General features: G+C 36.4%; 1 protein-coding gene across 2 annotated transcripts in view; it reads left to right on the forward strand.

Annotated features, from left to right (window-relative positions):
- Nucleotides 1-19,997, forward strand: part of ANGPT1 (angiopoietin 1) — a 273,027-nt gene that overhangs the window by 232,899 nt on the left and 20,131 nt on the right. For both annotated transcript variants that reach the window (XM_007537018.3, XM_007537019.3), the window contains exon 7: nt 6,045-6,211. In XM_007537018.3, the coding sequence (XP_007537080.1) occupies nt 6,045-6,211 (167 nt within the window). The remainder of the gene's footprint in view (nt 1-6,044; nt 6,212-19,997) is intronic.

The following is a 19,997-nucleotide window of genomic DNA, read 5'->3' on the forward strand; positions in this document are numbered from 1 at the left end:
ACACTGGCTGCTAGTCTGTTTTCTTTATAGTCGTTTCTATGAAAAGAGATAAAACCCATAGGATATATGAACTGTGTCTGGTTTCAATTGTGTTTCAGCTATTAAAAAAAGTCAACACTTCCTATGAGCATTATCAGTCAAAACAAGTAAAGTAATAGAGACAATTATTTTATCAACTTGAAAAAATATATAAACTGAAACAACATTTCTGTAGATTTTAACAACAACAACAAAAAACAAACTAGTGGATGTTGGTCTTTCCTCTGTGCATATATTTTTAGCAAAATATTATTTTTAAGGCAAATTTTACATCAGTACTAATTTAGGATAAATCAGTGTCTTTTAAACCTTTCATCAGAAAAATAAATCATCTGAATTAAGGTATCAGAATTTTTATTGGAGTAAATCTAAATAGTTTATATGAAAAAAAGGATACATGTATTTAAGAAAAAAAAAAAAAAAACCTGATTGCTATTGTTCTTTCCATGAAGATTTGGTGCTTTTTTTCAGTATCAGTGCTGAATTTTGTATATATATATATATATATATTTTTTTTTTTTTTTCCTCCAGGGTTATTGCTGGGCTCCGTGCCTGCAGCATGAATCCACCGCTCCAGGAGACCATTTTTTCCCCCTTTTGTTGCCCTTGTTGTTGTAGCCTCCTTGTGGTTATTATTATTGCCATTGTTGATGCTGTTCGTTGTTGGATAGGACAGAGAGAAATGGAGAGAGGAGGGGAAGACAGAGAGGGGGAGAGAAAGATAAACACCTGCAGACCTGCTTCACTGCCTGTGAGGCGACTCCACTGCAGGTGGGGAGCCTGGGGCTTGAACCAGGATCCTTACGCCAGACCTTGCGCTTTGTGCCACATGCGCTTAACCCACTGCGCCACTGCCCAACCCCCGTGTTTATAATTTTTATGGATGTTGAAGACTATGTGGAATACACTGTAGAACCTGTGGTAAGCAGTTATGTGCACATTTACTTTTTGAGATGTGCATCGGTTCTATCTATAGCAAAATGAATTTTTCCAAGAACAACTTCCAAATCAATCCATAAGCAAAACTTGCCTGCTACGGTAGAGTACAATATGAAGTTGGAATTTTACACCTATCTTCTAGTCCCTGTGAACTATTCAAGTCATTTAATCTGTTTATATATAGTCTTTCTAATTTGCGTGGAGAATTGCTAATCTTCAGCATAAGCACATGACTGTCTACTTTTGGGACACAGGAAACTAACCTATGGAAACTTTTAAATATACAGAGTTCTAGGCCCATACAAGACATACTAAAGCAGAACTCTGTGGAAACCAAGTCATTCTTGTCTTTAAAAGCTCCACAGACGTTTCTGATAATCACTTGGTTTAAAGCAACTGCCAGTACTATTAATTTATTAGCACATGTTTGATATCTCAAAAATTACCTTGTTCATTCATAGTTGCTAAAAAAGTAAGGTCTAGAAAGAGAGTAATTAAAAGAAATAGGGCTAAATAACAGTTGAAGGAAACCTCCTGTTTTTTAGCATTTGGAAGAAGAATACAATGACATGTTTCTTTTATTTATTTCTTTGTCATATTCTTTGTCCAGTTAGACAGCTGGTTTTCATTTTTTTTACTTTAATAATTAACTTATTTTCCCCTTTATTGGGGGATTAATGTTTTACATCTGACAGTAAATACAATAGTTTGTACATGTATAACATTTCTCAGTTTTCCACATAACAATACAACCCTCACTAGGTCCTCTGTCATCCTTTTCCAGGACCTGTACCCCCTGCCCCCACTTAATAATTAACTTCTTGACAGTACTCATTTATATGAACTAATATTCAACTTGTCATAAGAATTCATCAGTTTGTGAAAGACTTTTTGTTTTTTCAATGACATTAACAATGACTTAACAATGGTGCTGGGATTGAACCTGGAATCTCTGTCTTAGGATCGGAAAAGTCATTTGTATAATCAGTCTTCCATGCTCTCTAGTTTTTAATAACTATTTCAACACCTTCGTAAATTTTATGTTTTGTGAGTTATTTAATAAAGTTTTTCAAACTATAAGATTACAGGGCTGTAGTTTCACACCACATCCACTATCAAAGTTCTGAATTTTCAGACTAAAGCAAGATTCTGAATTGTTTTTGTTCCATTGAATCCACAGAAGAGGAAGGAACATGTTTATCCACACACACAAAAAAAAATACAATCTCATGAAAAATGGCAAACAGAAAATTACCTTGTGTTATAATAGATTTAATTATAATAATAATAAACTTTTGTTTAACCACTCTTTTATATTATCATCTTTTAAAGTATTTAAATGTCTTATTTATTTCTTATAACACTTGTATGTGGAAACAACATTTTAAATCTTTGTTGTGTAGATAAGGAAACTCAAGCTCAGGAGTAATAAAGAAGACTGGAGAGAGAGCATAATGGTTCAGCAAAAGGCTTTCATGACTGAAGCCCCAGGTTCAATCTCAGACAGCCACTTTAGCCAAAGCTGAGCAATGCTCTGAAGAAAACAAGCAAAATGTTTCAAACTGGAGCATAGATATAAAATAGAAGTCAGTTTATACATTCCAAACCTTTATTCTGAAATGTCAAATCTGTGTTCTGCCTAACAAACTATCCAGTGGACAGTTTACTAATGTGGGAACCCATTTTCCCTTCCTTCACTTATTTTTTCACGTTTACTGAAACTAGTTGTTTCTGTGTTATTGCACTTAATGTGTTGTAGTTCTCCTCCCTGCACTTTCTAATGATTATTTAGATTCTTGGTAGTCAAAGATTTTGCTTTTTTGCAAATTGAGCATGTCTGGACAATTTTTCACAGATGTGTGTGAAATAGAATTTTGGTTTCTAAAAAAGAAATTTATTGATTTATTTCCAGTTACTTTTTTCTCTATTGCCAATCAGAAAAGCAACGATTTCAGAAAGGTTGTTCTTCTCTTAAAGGAAGGTACAAGACTGTATATCAAGACCAGAAAGGAGGCTTTTGTAGAAGTGACATGCTGTAGGCTTACTGGAATGCAGTGCACTTTCCTGGGGAAGCTGGGACGTTTTAGCTATGAGAATATATGTAATCACATCCTAAATTGCTCTGCCATTTCTTTTGAAAGTGTGGTTTAAGATTCTCAGGAACAGAGAAACAAAGAGACACTGGATTGCCAATTTCAGTGGATGTCATATTTTTGTTCTGAGCTATGGGTTTCAATGGGTGTCATATTTTGTTCTGAGTGCTTCATCACTCACAAAGCTGCAAGGCCTGGGGGCTCAAACCTGGGTCCTTATACATTGTAACATGTGTACTCTACCAGGTGCGTTATTACCTGAAATCCTCATTTTTCAATATCTAGAGTGAATTTATTTTTTAAAGAGTAATCTGAGGACTCAAGCCCAGGTGGGATTCAAACCCAGCAACAGTTCTATAATATTTATAATAAGATAATTGCTCCATAGATTAGATCTTGACAGAGAGATTTTATAAACTGAGTATATATGAAGGGAGATTAAAGCTAACATTTTTAGAAATTCTTCATTGTCGAACCAGTCAGACAACAATAGTTAATCTCTCCCAGTGTTGTCTGTATATTGAAGCAATTTAGTAATATCATTATTTTTTTTCTACCTGCTGTATTAACTCACTCATCTGGGAATTGGGAGGTCAGGTTTCAGGAATCTATAGGCTGGCTTTCATAGGCCTGCCATACTTGGCATATCTATGATGGTTGATAAACACCATGCCTCAGTTTATTCACTTCTTCACAGTAGGGATGATTGCATTAACCCATACTTGTAACATGAGACCAAAACCTAGAATTCTGGATTAGTTGTTTTCTATAAAGATTTTCTATAATGAAACACACACACACACACACACACACATGCCCCAAATATCTAGTTTTCATATTGTAAAATGAAAGCAAGGAAGAAGCATATTAAATAATCTAAGAGATATGTGAAGTAATATAAGTTAGATGTTTACTAACATGTTTTTTTTTTTATTTTCCTAGTTGTTTATTTTCATAGTTGTTGCAGCATCACACGATTAAAAAGAATTATTTATTAATTGGGATTTTTGGTATGAACCTAATTATTTTAAATGGATCTATATATATTTTAAAAATATTTAGGGGTTTGGGCAGTGGCGCAGTGGGTTAGGTGCATGTGGCGCAAAGCACAGGGACCAGCGTAAGGATCCCTGTTCAAGCCCCTGGCTCCCCACCTGCAGGGGAGTCACTTCACAGGCGGTGAAGCAGGTCTGCAGGTGTCTATCTTTCTCTCCCCCTCTCTGTCTTCCCCTCCTCTCTCCATTTCTCTCTGTCCTGTCCAACAACGAACAACATCAACAATGGGAATGATAGTGACCACAGCGAAGTTACAACAACAAGGGCAACAAAAGGGGGAAAAATGGCCTCCAGGAGCATGGTGCAGGCACCGAGCCCAGCAATAACCCCGGAGGAAAAAAAAAATTAATGAGGTCAGGTAGTATTGCACTCAATAGAGCACACACATTACCATTCATGAGGACCAGGGTTCAAATCTCTCAGTTCTCACCTACAAGAAGGAAGCTTCAAAGTGATGGAGTAGTGCTGCACATGTCATTCCTTTCATCCCTTTATATTATCTGTCTGTCAAAATAAAAATGTAAAACTGCTGGGACCAGGGGTGTCATGAAGACACCACATCCCAGTGGCAACCCAGTGGCAAAAAGAAAGAAAGAAAGAGAGAGAGAGAGAGAGAAAGGGAAAGATACAGAGACAGAAAGATAGATAGGTGGGGGGAGGGTTCAGTGGTGCCTCACATACTTGAGTGAACATGCTACAATGCACTAAGACCTAGGTTCAAGCCCTTAGTCCCCACCTGCAGGGGGAAAGCTTTGCAAATGATGAAGTGGTGATGCAGGTGTTTCTCCCCTTCCTATAACACCTTCCTTCTCAATTTATGACTGTCTCTATCCAATTAATAAATAAAGTTAATAAAAAATAACTTAAAGAGAGAGAGATGAAGAGCAGATACAGTGTGTGTAAGGTGTGAAAGAAAGTTATCTGAGTATTGTACTGTGCAGGTCTGATATATGGTAGTGCCAGAGATCAAATCTGGAGCCTCATGTATGAAAGCTCTATGTTCTCAAATTAGACTATCTTCTTCCCCCTAATTTGGATTTTTTAAAAGTTTTACTAGGAGGTTAATTAATTGCAGCACACTTGTCTATGCATGTGTAAGGTTTCCCAGTTCTGTGTGACAGGTGTCTGCTACGTACTCTTATCCCACCCCCATAGAGGACCCCAATGCCCTTCTCTCCCCAGAACCCCTATTCCATTCCTTCCTCAGTGTCCTTTGCTTTGGTACTGTACACTATTCTCAGCCCAAGTTTTGCTCCATGTCCGTCCTTTATAACTCTGTCTCCCAAGTTCCACTTACACGTGGAGTCATGCTGTATTCATCCTTCTCTTACTCCTGGATTTTAAAGAAAAAAGACATACCTTATTATCCAACTAATACGTAACATTCTAAGTCTTATCATCATAAAACATTGGTAATGCAGGTTTGGGAACAAATGCTACAGGTACCTTATAACTTGGTTAGCCAGATCAGTAGGACACAAATATATTTCAGATTTTTACTATGCTCTGGGCATCAATATAGTTTAAGGAAGGAATAGAAAACCTTTCGCACAAACAATGTATGCAGTAGAGTGGTCAAAAGACAAACAGTTGAAAATGAGTATAACTCATTTTAGTATGACTCACCAGGGAAGAGTGTTTGGTATGTAGCACAGGTTTCAGCCTAGGCACCAGGGGAAGCTCCAGTGCTCTTCTCTCTCTCTCTCTCTCTCTCTCTCTCTCTCTCTTTCTCTCTCATTCCTACATTATCTGAATGAAAATCATTAGAGCTTAGAGTGGTGAAATTATCTGTGTGCAAGTTCTGCCCCACCAAAAGTAAAGAATATGTATCATTAAGATGGACATTGTTAAGCATTGAACACACACACAAAGAGTTTCTCTCAAGTCTAATCAATGGATCTCTGTCTTCTTTTGCAGGGTTTCGGGAATCCTTCAGGAGAATATTGGCTAGGGAATGAGTTTATTTTTGCCATAACCAGTCAGCGGCAGTACATGCTAAGAATTGAGTTAATGGACTGGGAAGGAAACCGAGCTTATTCTCAATATGATAGATTCCACATAGGAAATGAAAAGCAAAACTACAGGTAAGTTCTGCTTTTGTATAGCACTGGATTAGCCCCTTGAGCTGAGGCACTGAAAAGTTTTCATGGAAAAGAGATCAGTTGGATTCTAGAGGGTGGTGAATTAAATGAAGCATGTGATTGTTAATACTTGTTATGGTACAGAAAAAACATATTTATAAAAACAGTGACCAAGAATGAACTTAAACTCTGAATTAATTCTCCCTTTGATCATAAGATCTATCTACCTATGCCTTCATTATTACTTTATGGATACCATTATATTTTTCAATTTATCTAGAAAATCATAAAATTAAAGTGAAACTATGATTTGTAGGAAAGATAAATTAAGGCATAATATTTAAATTTTTGATAAGTGATATAAAAGTAAAAAATTAAGGTCAGATATCATCTCTCTCTAAATATGTATATATATACATATAACATTATTGCAGATATAAAAGTTGACAAACTGTGCATGTAATTATGAATATGTCTGATTATTTTCAATGAATACTCTATACATTAGAAAAGAGATATAAAAATACAGTCAAGAAACTAATCTGATGTGGTAAGTTTATTTCATTTATTGTGTTAATTTCTATGTTCAGAAACCATACTTGTTATAGGCATTTATGTAACAAGAGCAAGCTTTTTCATCTCCCAGACTTCACAGTACAGTTTGTTACTAATCAGGTCTGTTATTAATTGACTGACATTCTTGGAAAATAAGAAATATATTCCAGTTACTTTTATATCACTACTTGTGAATATAGTCCTTGGTACATAGAATGTATCTAATAATTGTGTATTGACTCCATTTCATGACCAGTAAGTTAGAATTTCAGTTATTTTTTGTGTTTCAACATCATAGCTACTATCCATTGGTGTGGGAAATATAACTCTGTACATTAAAAGATTGGTGTATAAGTTCAAGAAAAATTGAACGATAGCAAGTGAAATCTGTTTTACTTACAACCTGTGTGGTCACCACCTCATAAGTCAATTGTTTCGTCTACTTGTCTAAAATATGACATTCTTTAAAAATTTGAATCGACAACTTTTTTTATAAGCATAACTCATTTCATTCTGATGGATTATATATAGGCTTGGATCCTTGGAGGCGTAATAGTCATTTTTTTTTAAACAAACAGTGATGATGTCACTGCAACAGAGAATGAAAAATAGATCTAAAGAGTTGATAGTCTCATTGGGGGAAAGAGGGTGTACAGAATGGCAACTCAAGAAACCAAAGAAGAGATATTTATAAAATGCAATGGGGTGTGAGAAGAAATATTTCCAAGGAGGTCAATATTTTAAGAGTTTTATAACAAGAAAAACCACTGTAAAGCACCAGGGGTACTCTTATGTAAATCTTTAGACCTGAAACTTGAATCGATATAAAATTTGGCTAGTGTCAGACAGCCTAACAATTGGATTGGCGAATAATTAGTCCAGTCTTTTTCTAGGCTCCTGAAGAATTTGCTTTGGTTCCTTTCCAAAATGTCTCTCAGTTCTCCATAGGTAGTTATGTATATGTGTGTGCACAGAGTTCTATGTAATTGCCGCAGTTCTGCTTGCAAATTCGTGGGAATATTAAAGAGGCTGTCTACTGGAGCGGGTTTAGGTGGACTGTGGGTTTCCATAGTAGGCTTTAAGGGTAAATGGTTTAAATTTCATTCTGGTATTTGCATGAGAAAGGAGCACTAGTCCACTACTCTCATTGAACATTTCTCATTTCTTCAATATCTATTTATTCTGATCTTTACATAATAATACAGATCCATCTAGAGTGAGACACATTCTGGAATTTCCATTTTTTTCTTCTAAGAATTGTAAATGTTGGGCATCAGCATTATAAATCCAGAAGGAATTTTATTCCAGTAGATGGAACATAGTATTTGAGAGTGTAACTTTCAAGCTTGAGCTCCAGTTTTCCATCCTCAATATCACATATGCCAGAGTGATATTCTGGTTCTCTCTCTCTCTCTCTCTCGCTCTCTCTCTCTCCTCTCTCTCTCTCTCAAGTGTTAAGAAATATTTTAATTCCAGACTTCTTGTTTTAAATAAATGAAATATAATTTGCAGACACATATAATACCTTTATTCAAGGAGAATAAAGATTTAAATATGGGATGTTTGACTTCTCATTCACTATAGTTTCCATTTTGTCATATTTGTATAATAAGGTTGGTGACTTTGACCATCTCTGTAGTATGTTTTGAGGTCAGTAAGCATAGTGCCTCCATTCTTGTACATTTCTCTCAGGATTGCTTTGCTATCCTGAATATTCTGTTTTCAGATAAACTTTTGTATCCTTTCTTCAGCACTCTTGAAGAAATTTGGTGAGACCCTGACAGAGATTGAATTAAATTTGTATATGGTTCTGAGTAGAATGGTCATTCTGATGTTTATTCTTCTAATCCAAGAGCACGTGATGCCTTCCCATTCCTTTGTATCTTTTTTTCTGTTTCCTAAAGAAAAGTGGTTTTTAGTAGAAAGGTCATTTACTTTGATAGATCTATCCCTAGATATTTGATTTTTTTTTTTTTCTGCTAAGATGAATGAAATCTATTTCTGAGTTTCTTCTTTTTCTGAGTTTGGTGTTTGAATAGAAGAATGCCACTGATTTTTGTGTGTTGATTTTTGGAACCTGTCACCTTACCACATTGCTTGTTAATTTCCAGGAGTTTCTTACTGGATTCTCTTGGATTTTCAGTGCACGCTATCATATCATCTGTGAATAGTGACAGGTTGACTATTTCCTCTCCTCCTATCTGTGTGCTTTTAATCTCTTTCTTTTGTATGATTGATATGTTTAAGACTACCAAGACCATATTGTATAGTAAAGGAGACAGTGGAGAGTCGGGCCATAGAGCAGGGGTTAAGCACATGTGGCACAAAACTCAAGGACTGGCATAAGGATAGTTTCAAGCCCCCGGCTCCCCACCTGCAGGGGAGTTGCTTCACAAGTGGTGAAGCAGGTCTGCTGGTGTCTGTCTTTCCCTACCCTTTCTTTCTTTTTTTTTTTCATTCTTTTTTAAAAAAATATTTATTTTATTTATTTATTCCCTTTTGTTGCCCTTGTTGTTTTATTGTTGTAGTTATTATTGTTGTTGTCGTTGTTGGATAGGACAGAGAGAAATGCGGGGGGGGGGGAAGACAGAGAGGAGGAGAGAAATACAGATACCTACAGACCTGCTTCACTGCCTGTGAAGCGACTCCCCTGCAGGTGGGGAGCCGGGGTTCGAACCGGGATCCTTATGCGGGTCCTTGTGCTTTGCACCACCTGCACTTAACCCGCTGCGCTACAGCCCGACTCCCTTTCCCTACCCTTTCTGTCTTCCCTTCTTCTCTCCATTTCTCTCTGTCCTATCCAACAAGGACAACATCAATAACAACTACAACAACAATGAAAAACAACAAGGGCAACAAAAAGGGAAAATAAACAAATAAATATAAAAAAATTTTTAAAAAAGGAGACAGTGAGCAATCCTGCCTTTACCTAACCATTAAGGGAAAGCTTTAAGTTTCTCTCCACTGAGTTTTTTTCTTTCTTTTTCTGTTTTAATAGTATAATTATTATAATGGCATTTTGAAGTATATATCATTGGATATATTTAAAAGATGAAGTGTTTTAAGCTTTAGTCAATTGACTTGCTCATATTAAATTAAAAGACAGTGAAAATAAGAACTATGAAATTTATACTAGATGTTTGCTTCATATTTTTTGATATCTTCCTCTTTCAAATCACTTTTGAAATTTGAGAATTTTCTTTTTTAATATTCTATCTTAGCAGAAGTTATATTTTTGAAAATAATTACAATAAATATGGTCACAGCTGTTAACCTACATAAGAGATAAAAATCCCCCTTACAAGAGGATTTTTCTGGGTGGTGGTGCGTTGGGTTAAATACACACATTACCAAATGCAAGGACCCAGGTTCGAGCTCCCATTCCCCACCTGCAGGTGTCCATCTTTGTCTTCCTCTCTTTATCTCCTCATCCTCTCTTAGTTTCTCTGTCTTATCTAATAAAAACAGAAATCTTATAGATATATGTGTTTACAAATGTACGTGTAATACAAATACTTGTAATGCATATATTTTCTTCTCTAGAGACACTCTAAATGATTTTCTCAGTTAGAAAGTAAAATCTAAACAAGCTTGGAGAATATGAATAAAATAATGATGTGACAATGTCATGATGTGAAATAACACACAATCATTAAGTATTAAATACTTCCTCTAGAGAGGTAGCATTAACCAGACCCTCATCATCTGACACCCAAAGCAATATAGAACATTCCTGTTTTCAATCTTGACCCTTTCAAATATATCTCCATCACTATTTTTGGAATGGTTTTGCTAAAATAAAATCTGACCTGATTTCTGCCAACAATGTTCAGATATCTACAGGTTAAAATCTGTCACTTAAAATTCTGCTTAATCTGCTCATTACTTATTTATCAGCTATTGCAATCATTTGCCAACTTCACTGAACTAAACTCTTCCTCATTACTATTCTTTCCAAACAATAAGTACTAACAATTTATCTAAAATTCAGTGTCTTTATTTATGCTATGTCCTTAACTCTAGATATAAAAATATTGAATGAGGGAGTCGGGTGGTAGCACAGCAGCTGAACCTCAAGTGGCACAAAGTGCAAAGACTGACTTAAGGACCCAGGTTTGAGAGACCGGTTCAAGCACCAGCTCCCTACCTGCTTTCACAGGCAATGAAGCAGGTCTGTAGGTGTCTATCTTTTTTCTTCTCCATTCTGTCTTTCCTTCCTCTCTCTATTTCTCTATGTCCTATCCAACAACGATGACATCAATAACAACAACAATAATAACTACAACAATAATGGAAAAAAGGGCAACAAAATAAATAAATACATAAATAAATAAATATATTGAATGGTGGCTACATCTTATGTCTTTAAGATCATTCCTTATTCTAGGAGATCTTTGATGTATCCACTATAGTTTATGCTATGATGTTAAACCATTAAGCCCTTTCAGAACTAAAGGGGGATGTTATTGGTTAACAGCATAGATGGGTGGGGGCCAGGCAGTAGCACATGGGGATAAACCCACATAGTACAAAGTCCAAGGACATACAAAAAGATGCTGGTTCGATCCCCTGGTTCTCCACCTGTGTGTGTGTGTGGGTGGGGGGGTCACTTCACAAGCAGTAAAGTAAGTCTGCTTGGGACTATCTTTCTCTCCCCCCTCTACCGCCCTCCTCTCTCAATTTCTTTCAGTCCTATTAAAAAAAAAAAAGTCCTCCAGAAGCAGTGAATTCACAGTGCTGGCATTGATCCCCAGTGATAATTCTGGAGGCAAAACAAAACAAAGAAAAGCAAACAATTTATAGCAGAGCTCATCATTTTGGGCATCGGCCAAAGTTGCACCACCCAAGATTCTACCTAGAGGTATATTAAAGACAATATAAGAGTATTCAATGGCTAATTTATAACCTCTCTATGCTGATTTCCCCCAAAACGACCACCCTCACTTCTTGGCCAATTTGAATCTTCATTGTTTCAATACATCCATAATACTTTGTTGACAATTCTCATTTCTACAGTCTATTGGAAGCCACTAGCTAATATTTATTAAATAACTCTGTGTCCTTCTCACTCATTTCTAGACTTCTCTAAATAGAGACCACTGTAATCCAAATTCAGATTGTATACCTATGCCAGTCAAGGGTTAACTAACAGTTAATAGCTAATATTGGTGACTATGTTATATGTACTAGATATCTTGCTTTCACAGGAAACTGAAACAAGGTATTTTTGCATAGGTCACAGGTGTAATATGGTTAGAAACCACTATTTTTAATTTTTATCTCATAACTATACACCATATGGCCATCCCTCAAAGCAGGACAGTCCACGAGTTTGTTTCAGGTATGAGATGCCCACAAAGTGCAGAAAGAAAAATTCTCTAAAAATGTAAATTGACAAGCAAATCACACTTTTCAGAAAAAACTTATCTATCATGAACAAGAGCAGGAGGGAATAAACCAGAGCACTGTTTAGCTGTGAAAGCTGAGTTGAAATTTGCAGAATAATGAAACAGGACTGCTTCTTATTTCCTTGAACAAAAGTTAACTTCAAATAGATTGAGGACATAAGACCAGGAACCATCAAATACATAAAAGAAAATATTGACAGAACACTTCACAGTCTTTGTTTTGGAATTGTCTTCAGAGACTTAGTTCCAACAGTAAGGATAAACAAAAAGCAAAGATAAGCCAGTGGGATGACATCAAACTGAGACATTTCTTCACAGCAAAAAAGACAGTCAGCAAGACAAAAAGGTCCCCTACTGGTGGAAGATCTTATAGACCATCAGACAAGGGTCCAATAAACAAAATATGTAAAGAACTCACAAACTCAGCAACTAAAAAGCAAGAAATCCCATTAAAATGGGGCTAGAACATGAACTGAATCTTCAGTAACAAATACAGTTAGATGATCAGGAGACATGAGAAATCTCAGACAGGGATTATCAGAGAAATGCAAATAAAGACAATGATGAACTGAAGGGGGTTGAAATATCAATTTTACACCTGTGCGGATGCCATCCAGTAGAAAGGACAGAAACAATAAGTGCCTGTGAGGATGTGTAAAAAAGGAACCCTTCTACACTGCTGGTAGGTTCAACTCCTTTGAAAAAAAAGTCTGGAAATCCCTCAGAATATTTTAAATGGATTTACCCTATCATCTGGTATATCCATCTTCTTTTATGGTTTACCCAAAGACAACTATCCAAACAGGTGTAAGTACACCTTTGTTCATAGTACCACTATCTTTAATAGCCCAAACTTGGAAGCAACTCAAATTCTTGACCACAGATGAGTGGCTTTAAAAATTATGATATGGGGGAGTCGGGCAGTAAGTAGTGTAGTGGGTTAAGCTCAAGGACCTGTTTAAGGATCTCGGTTCGATCCCCTGGCTCCCACCTGCAGGGGAGTCACTTCACAGGCAGTGAAGCAGGTCTGCAGGTGTCTATCTTTCTCTCCCCCTCTCTGTCTTCCCCTCCTCTCTCCATTTCTCTCTGTCCTATCCAACAACAATGACATCAGTAACAACAATAATAATAACCACAACAAAGATAAAACAAAGGCAACAAAAGGGAATAAATAAATAAGTAATAAAAAATAAATACAAATTATGATATGGGCTCACGAGGTGGTTCACCAGGTGGAGTGCACATGTCACCAGGTATGAGAACTTTGTAGTATCTCAAGTAGTAAAGCAGAACTGGAGGTATGCTTCATTTACTGTCACTTCCTCTCTCTCTCTCCTGGCCTTTCTTTCGCTCTACCTCTCTGTCTCCTATCCCCTAGCAAAAAAATGATATAACAAATCAACTGTAAGTAAAACAGCATGGTACTTGAATAAAAATGACCACCAGGATCAGTAGAACAGAATTGAGAGCTCAAAAATAAGCCCACATTTGTACACAGAATGCATGACAAAGGAGGGCAGAACCATTTAATGGGGGAAAAGAAGGAATTTTCAGCAATGGTGCTGGAATAGTTGATCAGCCACATGTAAAAATATAAAATTAAGTCATCAACTTAGTAATGGATCAAGGATCTAAGTATTAGATGAAAAAATCTAAATCTATATAGAAGAAAATCTCATTGAAACATTGCAAGATTTTTTGTTTTTAACTCCCTGAGGTGGTCACTGTCTTGGTCCTGGTAAGGGTAAACCTCTCACTCAGATTTGACTCTGTCAGCTATGCAGGATGCCATGGTAACTAAAGGAAGCTTAGGACACTGTATTCATTTGGTTCTCACTTTATGTGTGTAGTTTTACACAACTTCATTTTAAACTAAAACCAGACGGTCACTAAAGTGTGTATTTATTAGCTCTAGTGAATATGAACATATGAATTCTTTCACACTTTTATTAATGGATTATTCTATAAACTATCTTTTTCTTTTTTTTACCAGAGCAGTATTCAGCTCTGGTTTATGGTGATGCAGTAGACTGAACCTGGGACTTCAGAGCCTCAGGCATGAGAGTCTTTCTTCCCAACTATTATGCTATCTACCCCTAGCCTAAACTATTTATTTATTGGATAGAGGCAGAGAGAAATAAAGATGGAAGAGAGAGAGAGAGAGAGAGAGAGGGAGAGAGAGAGAGAGAGAGAGAGAGAGAGACCGGCAGCACTGTTTCATCCCTTTCGAAGCTCTCCTCCTGTAGATGGGGGGCATGGGCTGGAACCCAGATTTTTTAGCATTATAACCTGTATGAACAACCAGGTATGCCACCACCTGGCCCCTCTGTGAACTATTTTTTTCAGATGTCAATTGCCAGCTACAAACTAATTCCATCCTCTTGACAGCAGTGCCACAACATTACTTGAACATACTATTAGGTCATTAATAATGAAGGCATTTCAAATAAGAAAAAATAAATGTCCCATGCATCTTGAATTGTAAAGCATGATTGTATTATTGAATTTCAAACTATATATATATATATATATCTTGAATAAAGCTTATGTTATGAACAATTTGAATTCTTCATAATCAACTCAATAAATATTTACTGAAAGCATGTGATATTTATAATGCTGTTATATACAAATATGGCTAATGCATGAATACTTACTAGGTATTTACAGATTGGTAAGGAAGAAAAGACACATATGTAAATAATAATAAATAGAAGAAGATGTCTCATAAGAGAAGAAATGTATCTACAAATGAGAAGTTTAAAGGAAAAAGAAGATAAGACTTCCTGTGTAACATTTGGTTTAATCTTAAAAGATGATTGATTTGGAACTTACAAAAATAAGGAGAATGAATTTAGCAAAGTTATCATCATTTATAAGCACAGGATAATTCTAAACTAATAAGGACACAATTTTCACTTTGCAGATATTATTTTGTAGAAAATATTTACTTGGGGTTAATTTTACTATACCAATAAATTCAGTGATAGAACTTGTCTTCCCTGGTGCTAAGACTATTTATCTTAAGACTTCTTTTTCAAACTATTTTTTATTTTATTTTAATGAAAATGATACAAAGAAAAAGAGAAAAAGACCAGAGCACTGCTCAGCTCTGTCTTTTGATGGTCCCGGGGATTGAACCTGCGACCTCGTGCATGAAATCCTTTGAATAACCATTGGTCTATCTCCTAGTCATGTCTTGAGTCCTTCAAACTTAGGAATTTCCACTATAGAGCTCTATGTACTTAACAAAAGGATCAGTTTGTGAAACAGAAATGAATTTAGCTTCAAACACTAAAAATCAACCTAAAGATTATCTATATAAATAAGTTCACTGTGTGCCTTCTCACTTGACCCTCTCAAGCAACATGTATAGATGACCTTTCCTTTCCTTTTTTATGTTATATAACCCCAATCCTAACTGTCCTATGAATTTCACAGTGGCTTTTACTGAAATATCCTTTTCCCCCTCCAAAAATTTGTTTCTTCCACAGCCTCCAAGCTAATCTTTTGAAACCTTTAGAGCACATTAGTAACTCTTGAATTTTTTTATAGGTGGAGACTGGGGGCTTAAACCTGGGTCCTTCTTCTTCTTCTAGCGTTTGCCCTTCTTCCGTAGCCAGTCAACAGCGTCAGGTTGAGCCTGATGTCTGCTTGTTGCTGGCTTTGAAAGAGACTGGGATCCATGTGGATTCAGTCAGCTAGGAAGGATCGTCAGTTTTCCCAATAAATGGGTACTCACGGGATGCACCACGAGAAGGTCAATCCAATGCATCCCATAACCTGGGTCCTTATACATTGTAACATGTGTGCTCAACCAGATGTGTTATCACCAGGCCCCCAAACACTCTATTTTTAATAGACAGTATCTCTGTATTGTTTAACCACCGTACTAGATATATCCTGATAGTCATCTTTGTTGATGGTGCTCATCTCTTTTAATATGGCAAAGTGGGTAAAAGAGGAATCACTGACAGCAGGGATAGCCCTGAAGCAGGAATCAGGAGACATAGTAGTATTGTAGAACTCTGTCAGATTGAGTCATTGCTACCAGGTTCTGAAAGGGAACTGTGGGGGTCAGTTTGCATTTTCTTCAAGTGATTGTGAGATAGACAAACTAGTTCCATATGCTGAAAGAAAAGAAAAAAAAACTCAGTCAAAATAAAATCTTCTCAGCTTGTCAGTACATCATTAAGACCTTCCAAAAAAAGAAAACAACAACAGAAAAGTTCAGATATCTGAGAGTCTGTCTACTGTTTGAAAAGAGACAAGACAAAACTTCAATTTGTCATACACATAACTCCCACTGCCTTGGATAATGAGATTCTTGCCTCCCTTGAATACTGTTGGGGGTGTGGGGGGGGACTGTGAGAAGTTTTCAAAATAAGTGAGAACCTGTATGCTCTGATATTTGACTCCTTATTTGAAAGAACAGAGAGTTGGTTAAGTACTCAGTTTATAGGATTTCTCCTATGCATATAGGAGGTATACATATTATTAAAATGTGTTTTCTCTTAGAAAAAAAAAGAAAATGTATAGGATTATTTTTATGATCCATAAGTATATTTTGAAATTTACTTTCCAGCAAAAAAATAATTTAAAATGGGAGACAGCATAATGGTTATGCAAAAAAGTTGTTCATGCCTGAGGTACCAAAGGTCCCAAGTTCAGTCCCCAGCACCACCGTAAACCAGAGCTGAGCAGTACTCTGGTAAAATAAATAAACAAATAAAATTTAAAAAATTATTTCGAATATAGGTACAGAGGTAAAAACAGAGATAATTACTATATCAGAAACCTACTATTCATAGAGATTAATCTGGGCCTCTTTGGTGCTCCCATATGGTGCTGCAGCTCGAATTCAGGACTTAATGCTTGATAATGCAAGCACCCTGCTAGGCGAGCTATCCTCCAATTTCATTAGAATATATATAAAAAGAACTCCTGTTAAGTGAGAGAAACTAAAAGGAGAATAATGAAAACCAGATGATCTCACTTACAGATGAAACCTAAGAAACTAGAAAAAAAAATGTCAAAACAGAGAATTAAACTTGGATTAGGTATTGTGTATTCCAGCAAAGCAAAAGATTCTGGACAAACGGAAAGAGAGGGTATTGGACCCTCAGTACATGATGGTCAAAGAGGACTTAAGTTGGTAGGGAGAGTCATGTATAGACAAATATTAGAAGATAGGAAATTATAGCCATGTGTCAACAGCTATCCCATAAACCATTATTTCTCACAATTAAGTGATTTCTGGGGCAAAGAAAAATTAATCTTATTTTCCTTCTCTCTGGGGGGAGTAGGTCAGGAAAAAAATCACTGTGAATTTTATTTTAACCCTGACATATATATTTGCATATATATTAGAGATACTTAAAGATCATGTTATACTTGTGACAGTTGACAATATAGTGGTACCATAACTTCCAGATGTCACTGGAGAAATATATATATAATGGCATGGGAAAATGGTCATAAAACAAGTTGAAGAAAGCATGTGACAATTATATACAAAACATGATTTGATTTTCATTTGTATTTATTTATACATGAGAAACTGTTATGAAAGGTATAAAACTCACATAAGTGTTTACCTCTAGAGGGATAGATGAGATGTGCTATATGCAAAAACTAAATATTCTGGAAATTTGTATAGGAATATACTTATATATTACATTAATAATTAAAAATAATTATTTTTTTCTTTATAATGGAAAACTGAGAATAAGTCTACACATATGTATACCTTAATGTATGAGTAATTATATTCATAAATGGTTTCTAATTTCATTTTTTTACTACCTTACAAATCTATAATTATTCATTTCTGCTTCCTTGGAAACATAAAGACACCAATGAAAACTACAAAGCCTAAGCTATAATATATAATTTTTTTTTTGCCTCCAGGGTTATCACTGGGGCTCGGTGCCCACACTAGGAATCCACTGATCCTGGAGATCATTTTTCCCATTTTGTTGTCCTTGTTGTTGTTGTTATAGCTATTGTTGCTGTTGGATAAGACAGAGAGAAATCAAAAGAGGAAGGAAAGATCGAGAGGAGGAGAGAAAGATAGACACCTGCAGACCTGCTTCACCACTTGTGAAGCAACCCCCAAGTGGGGAGTTGGGGACTCGAACTGGGATTCTTAACCCAGTGCCATAGACAGCTCGGCCATTCTGACCCCCCCCCAAACCAGGATCCTTACACCGGTCCTTGTGCTTCGCACTATGTGTGCGTTTTAACCCACTGCACTACCACCCAGCACCCCCCCTTAAGCTACAATCTTCATGTGAAAGAATTAAAAGGTAAATTATATCTAGCAAATAATTGTCACTGACTTCCTACTAAGAGCATGTGCTGAGATGCCTGCAAAAGACACTATTGAAAAAAAAATCATCCTGTTCTCTAAAGTCTCTGTATCTGTGAACATAAAGCTACTCTGGAGAAAATCATACAGAATTACCTTAAGAAAATAAAAGAAAAGTCATTACAAATGATAGGAAAACCAAGAACCAGTGTTGGAATTAGCATTACTTATCCAAAAGCACCTGTGGGCTAAATTTAGCCTGTCCCAGAGGAGTGAGGGATCACAGCTACTTAATTCTGGAATCATTCAACTTCTGCCTCTGACTCAGATTCCATGTTCACCAGACAAGAAACATACTGATTAGAGTTTGGCTTTCTCTGTGAAATTCTCCCAGCAGAGACCATGAGGCTGGGGTTCTACGAAGATCCCCCCTTTTTTTCTGTAAATAAGAAAACCTAACAAAATTTTCCCTAACTTTTACAAGGCTGTGTCTGTCTCTGAGAAATTGAGAAAATTATCCAATTAAAATATTAGACATGAACTGCAAGGTGGTTAATTCATTCAGATAAGATGTCCCAGTATGGTGACCTGTGACCTCCTTTTCTCTGGTAAAACCCACTGTCACAGGAAGGTGAAAAGGCTCACTTGGATACTGGGATGTTTTTTCAGGTGTTTGACCCAGGTTTAGACCTGACCCCTAGTTCTTTGAAGGAAATGTCAGTGCTGTGATTTTTTAAATTCTCTCTCTCTCTCTCTCTCTCTCTCTCTCTCTCTCTGCCTCTCTACCTCTCTGTGTCTATCAAAAAAGATGGAAAGAGGCCTGCAGGTGGTACCCCCACTTCAATGCACAGGTTAACATTTGCAAGGACCGGGGTTTAAGTCCTTGCTTCCCATCTGCAGGGAAAATCCTCTTGAGCAGTAGAAAAGGTCTGCAGGTGTCTTCTTTCTCCCTCTTCTTGTTCCCTCCCCTCTCATTTTTTGTCCATCCTATCTAGTAAAAATGAGGGCGGTATGGCTACCAGGAACAGTGCATTCCTTGTGTAGACAACCCCCAGCAATAACACTGGTCACTGGTGGTAGTAAAAAGAAAGAAAGAGAGGGGAGAGAGGGGGTGGTGGCTAGGGGAGAGAAAAGAAGAGAGAGGAAGGAAGAAAGGAAGTGAAAACTGTCACACAGAATACCTGAAGCATAAAATGTGAAAAACAAAATCAATAATATAATATCCAGTGATTTTTAGTCTGCTTCTGCGAGTTCTGAAACAAAAGTCTGTATGTTATCATTCAACATTACAAGGTTCTTTGGCTTATTAAAACCACATATTATATTACTCATTGAAATAAAAATCAACAAAATTTGAATTTTGCTCTCATGTAAAAATCTCTGCAGAATGGTTGTGAAATGTCTTATCACAGACTTAGCCATAATACCATTTGCTAGTAATTGTAATCTCACAAATAATAGAATATATACTTAGGTGCAAGTTTACATATCCCTAGTGAGGGAGATAAACACCAGG

The sequence above is a fragment of the Erinaceus europaeus genome, chromosome 1 (genome assembly GCF_950295315.1).
Source record: "Erinaceus europaeus chromosome 1, mEriEur2.1, whole genome shotgun sequence".
Taxonomy (NCBI): domain Eukaryota; kingdom Metazoa; phylum Chordata; class Mammalia; order Eulipotyphla; family Erinaceidae; genus Erinaceus; species Erinaceus europaeus.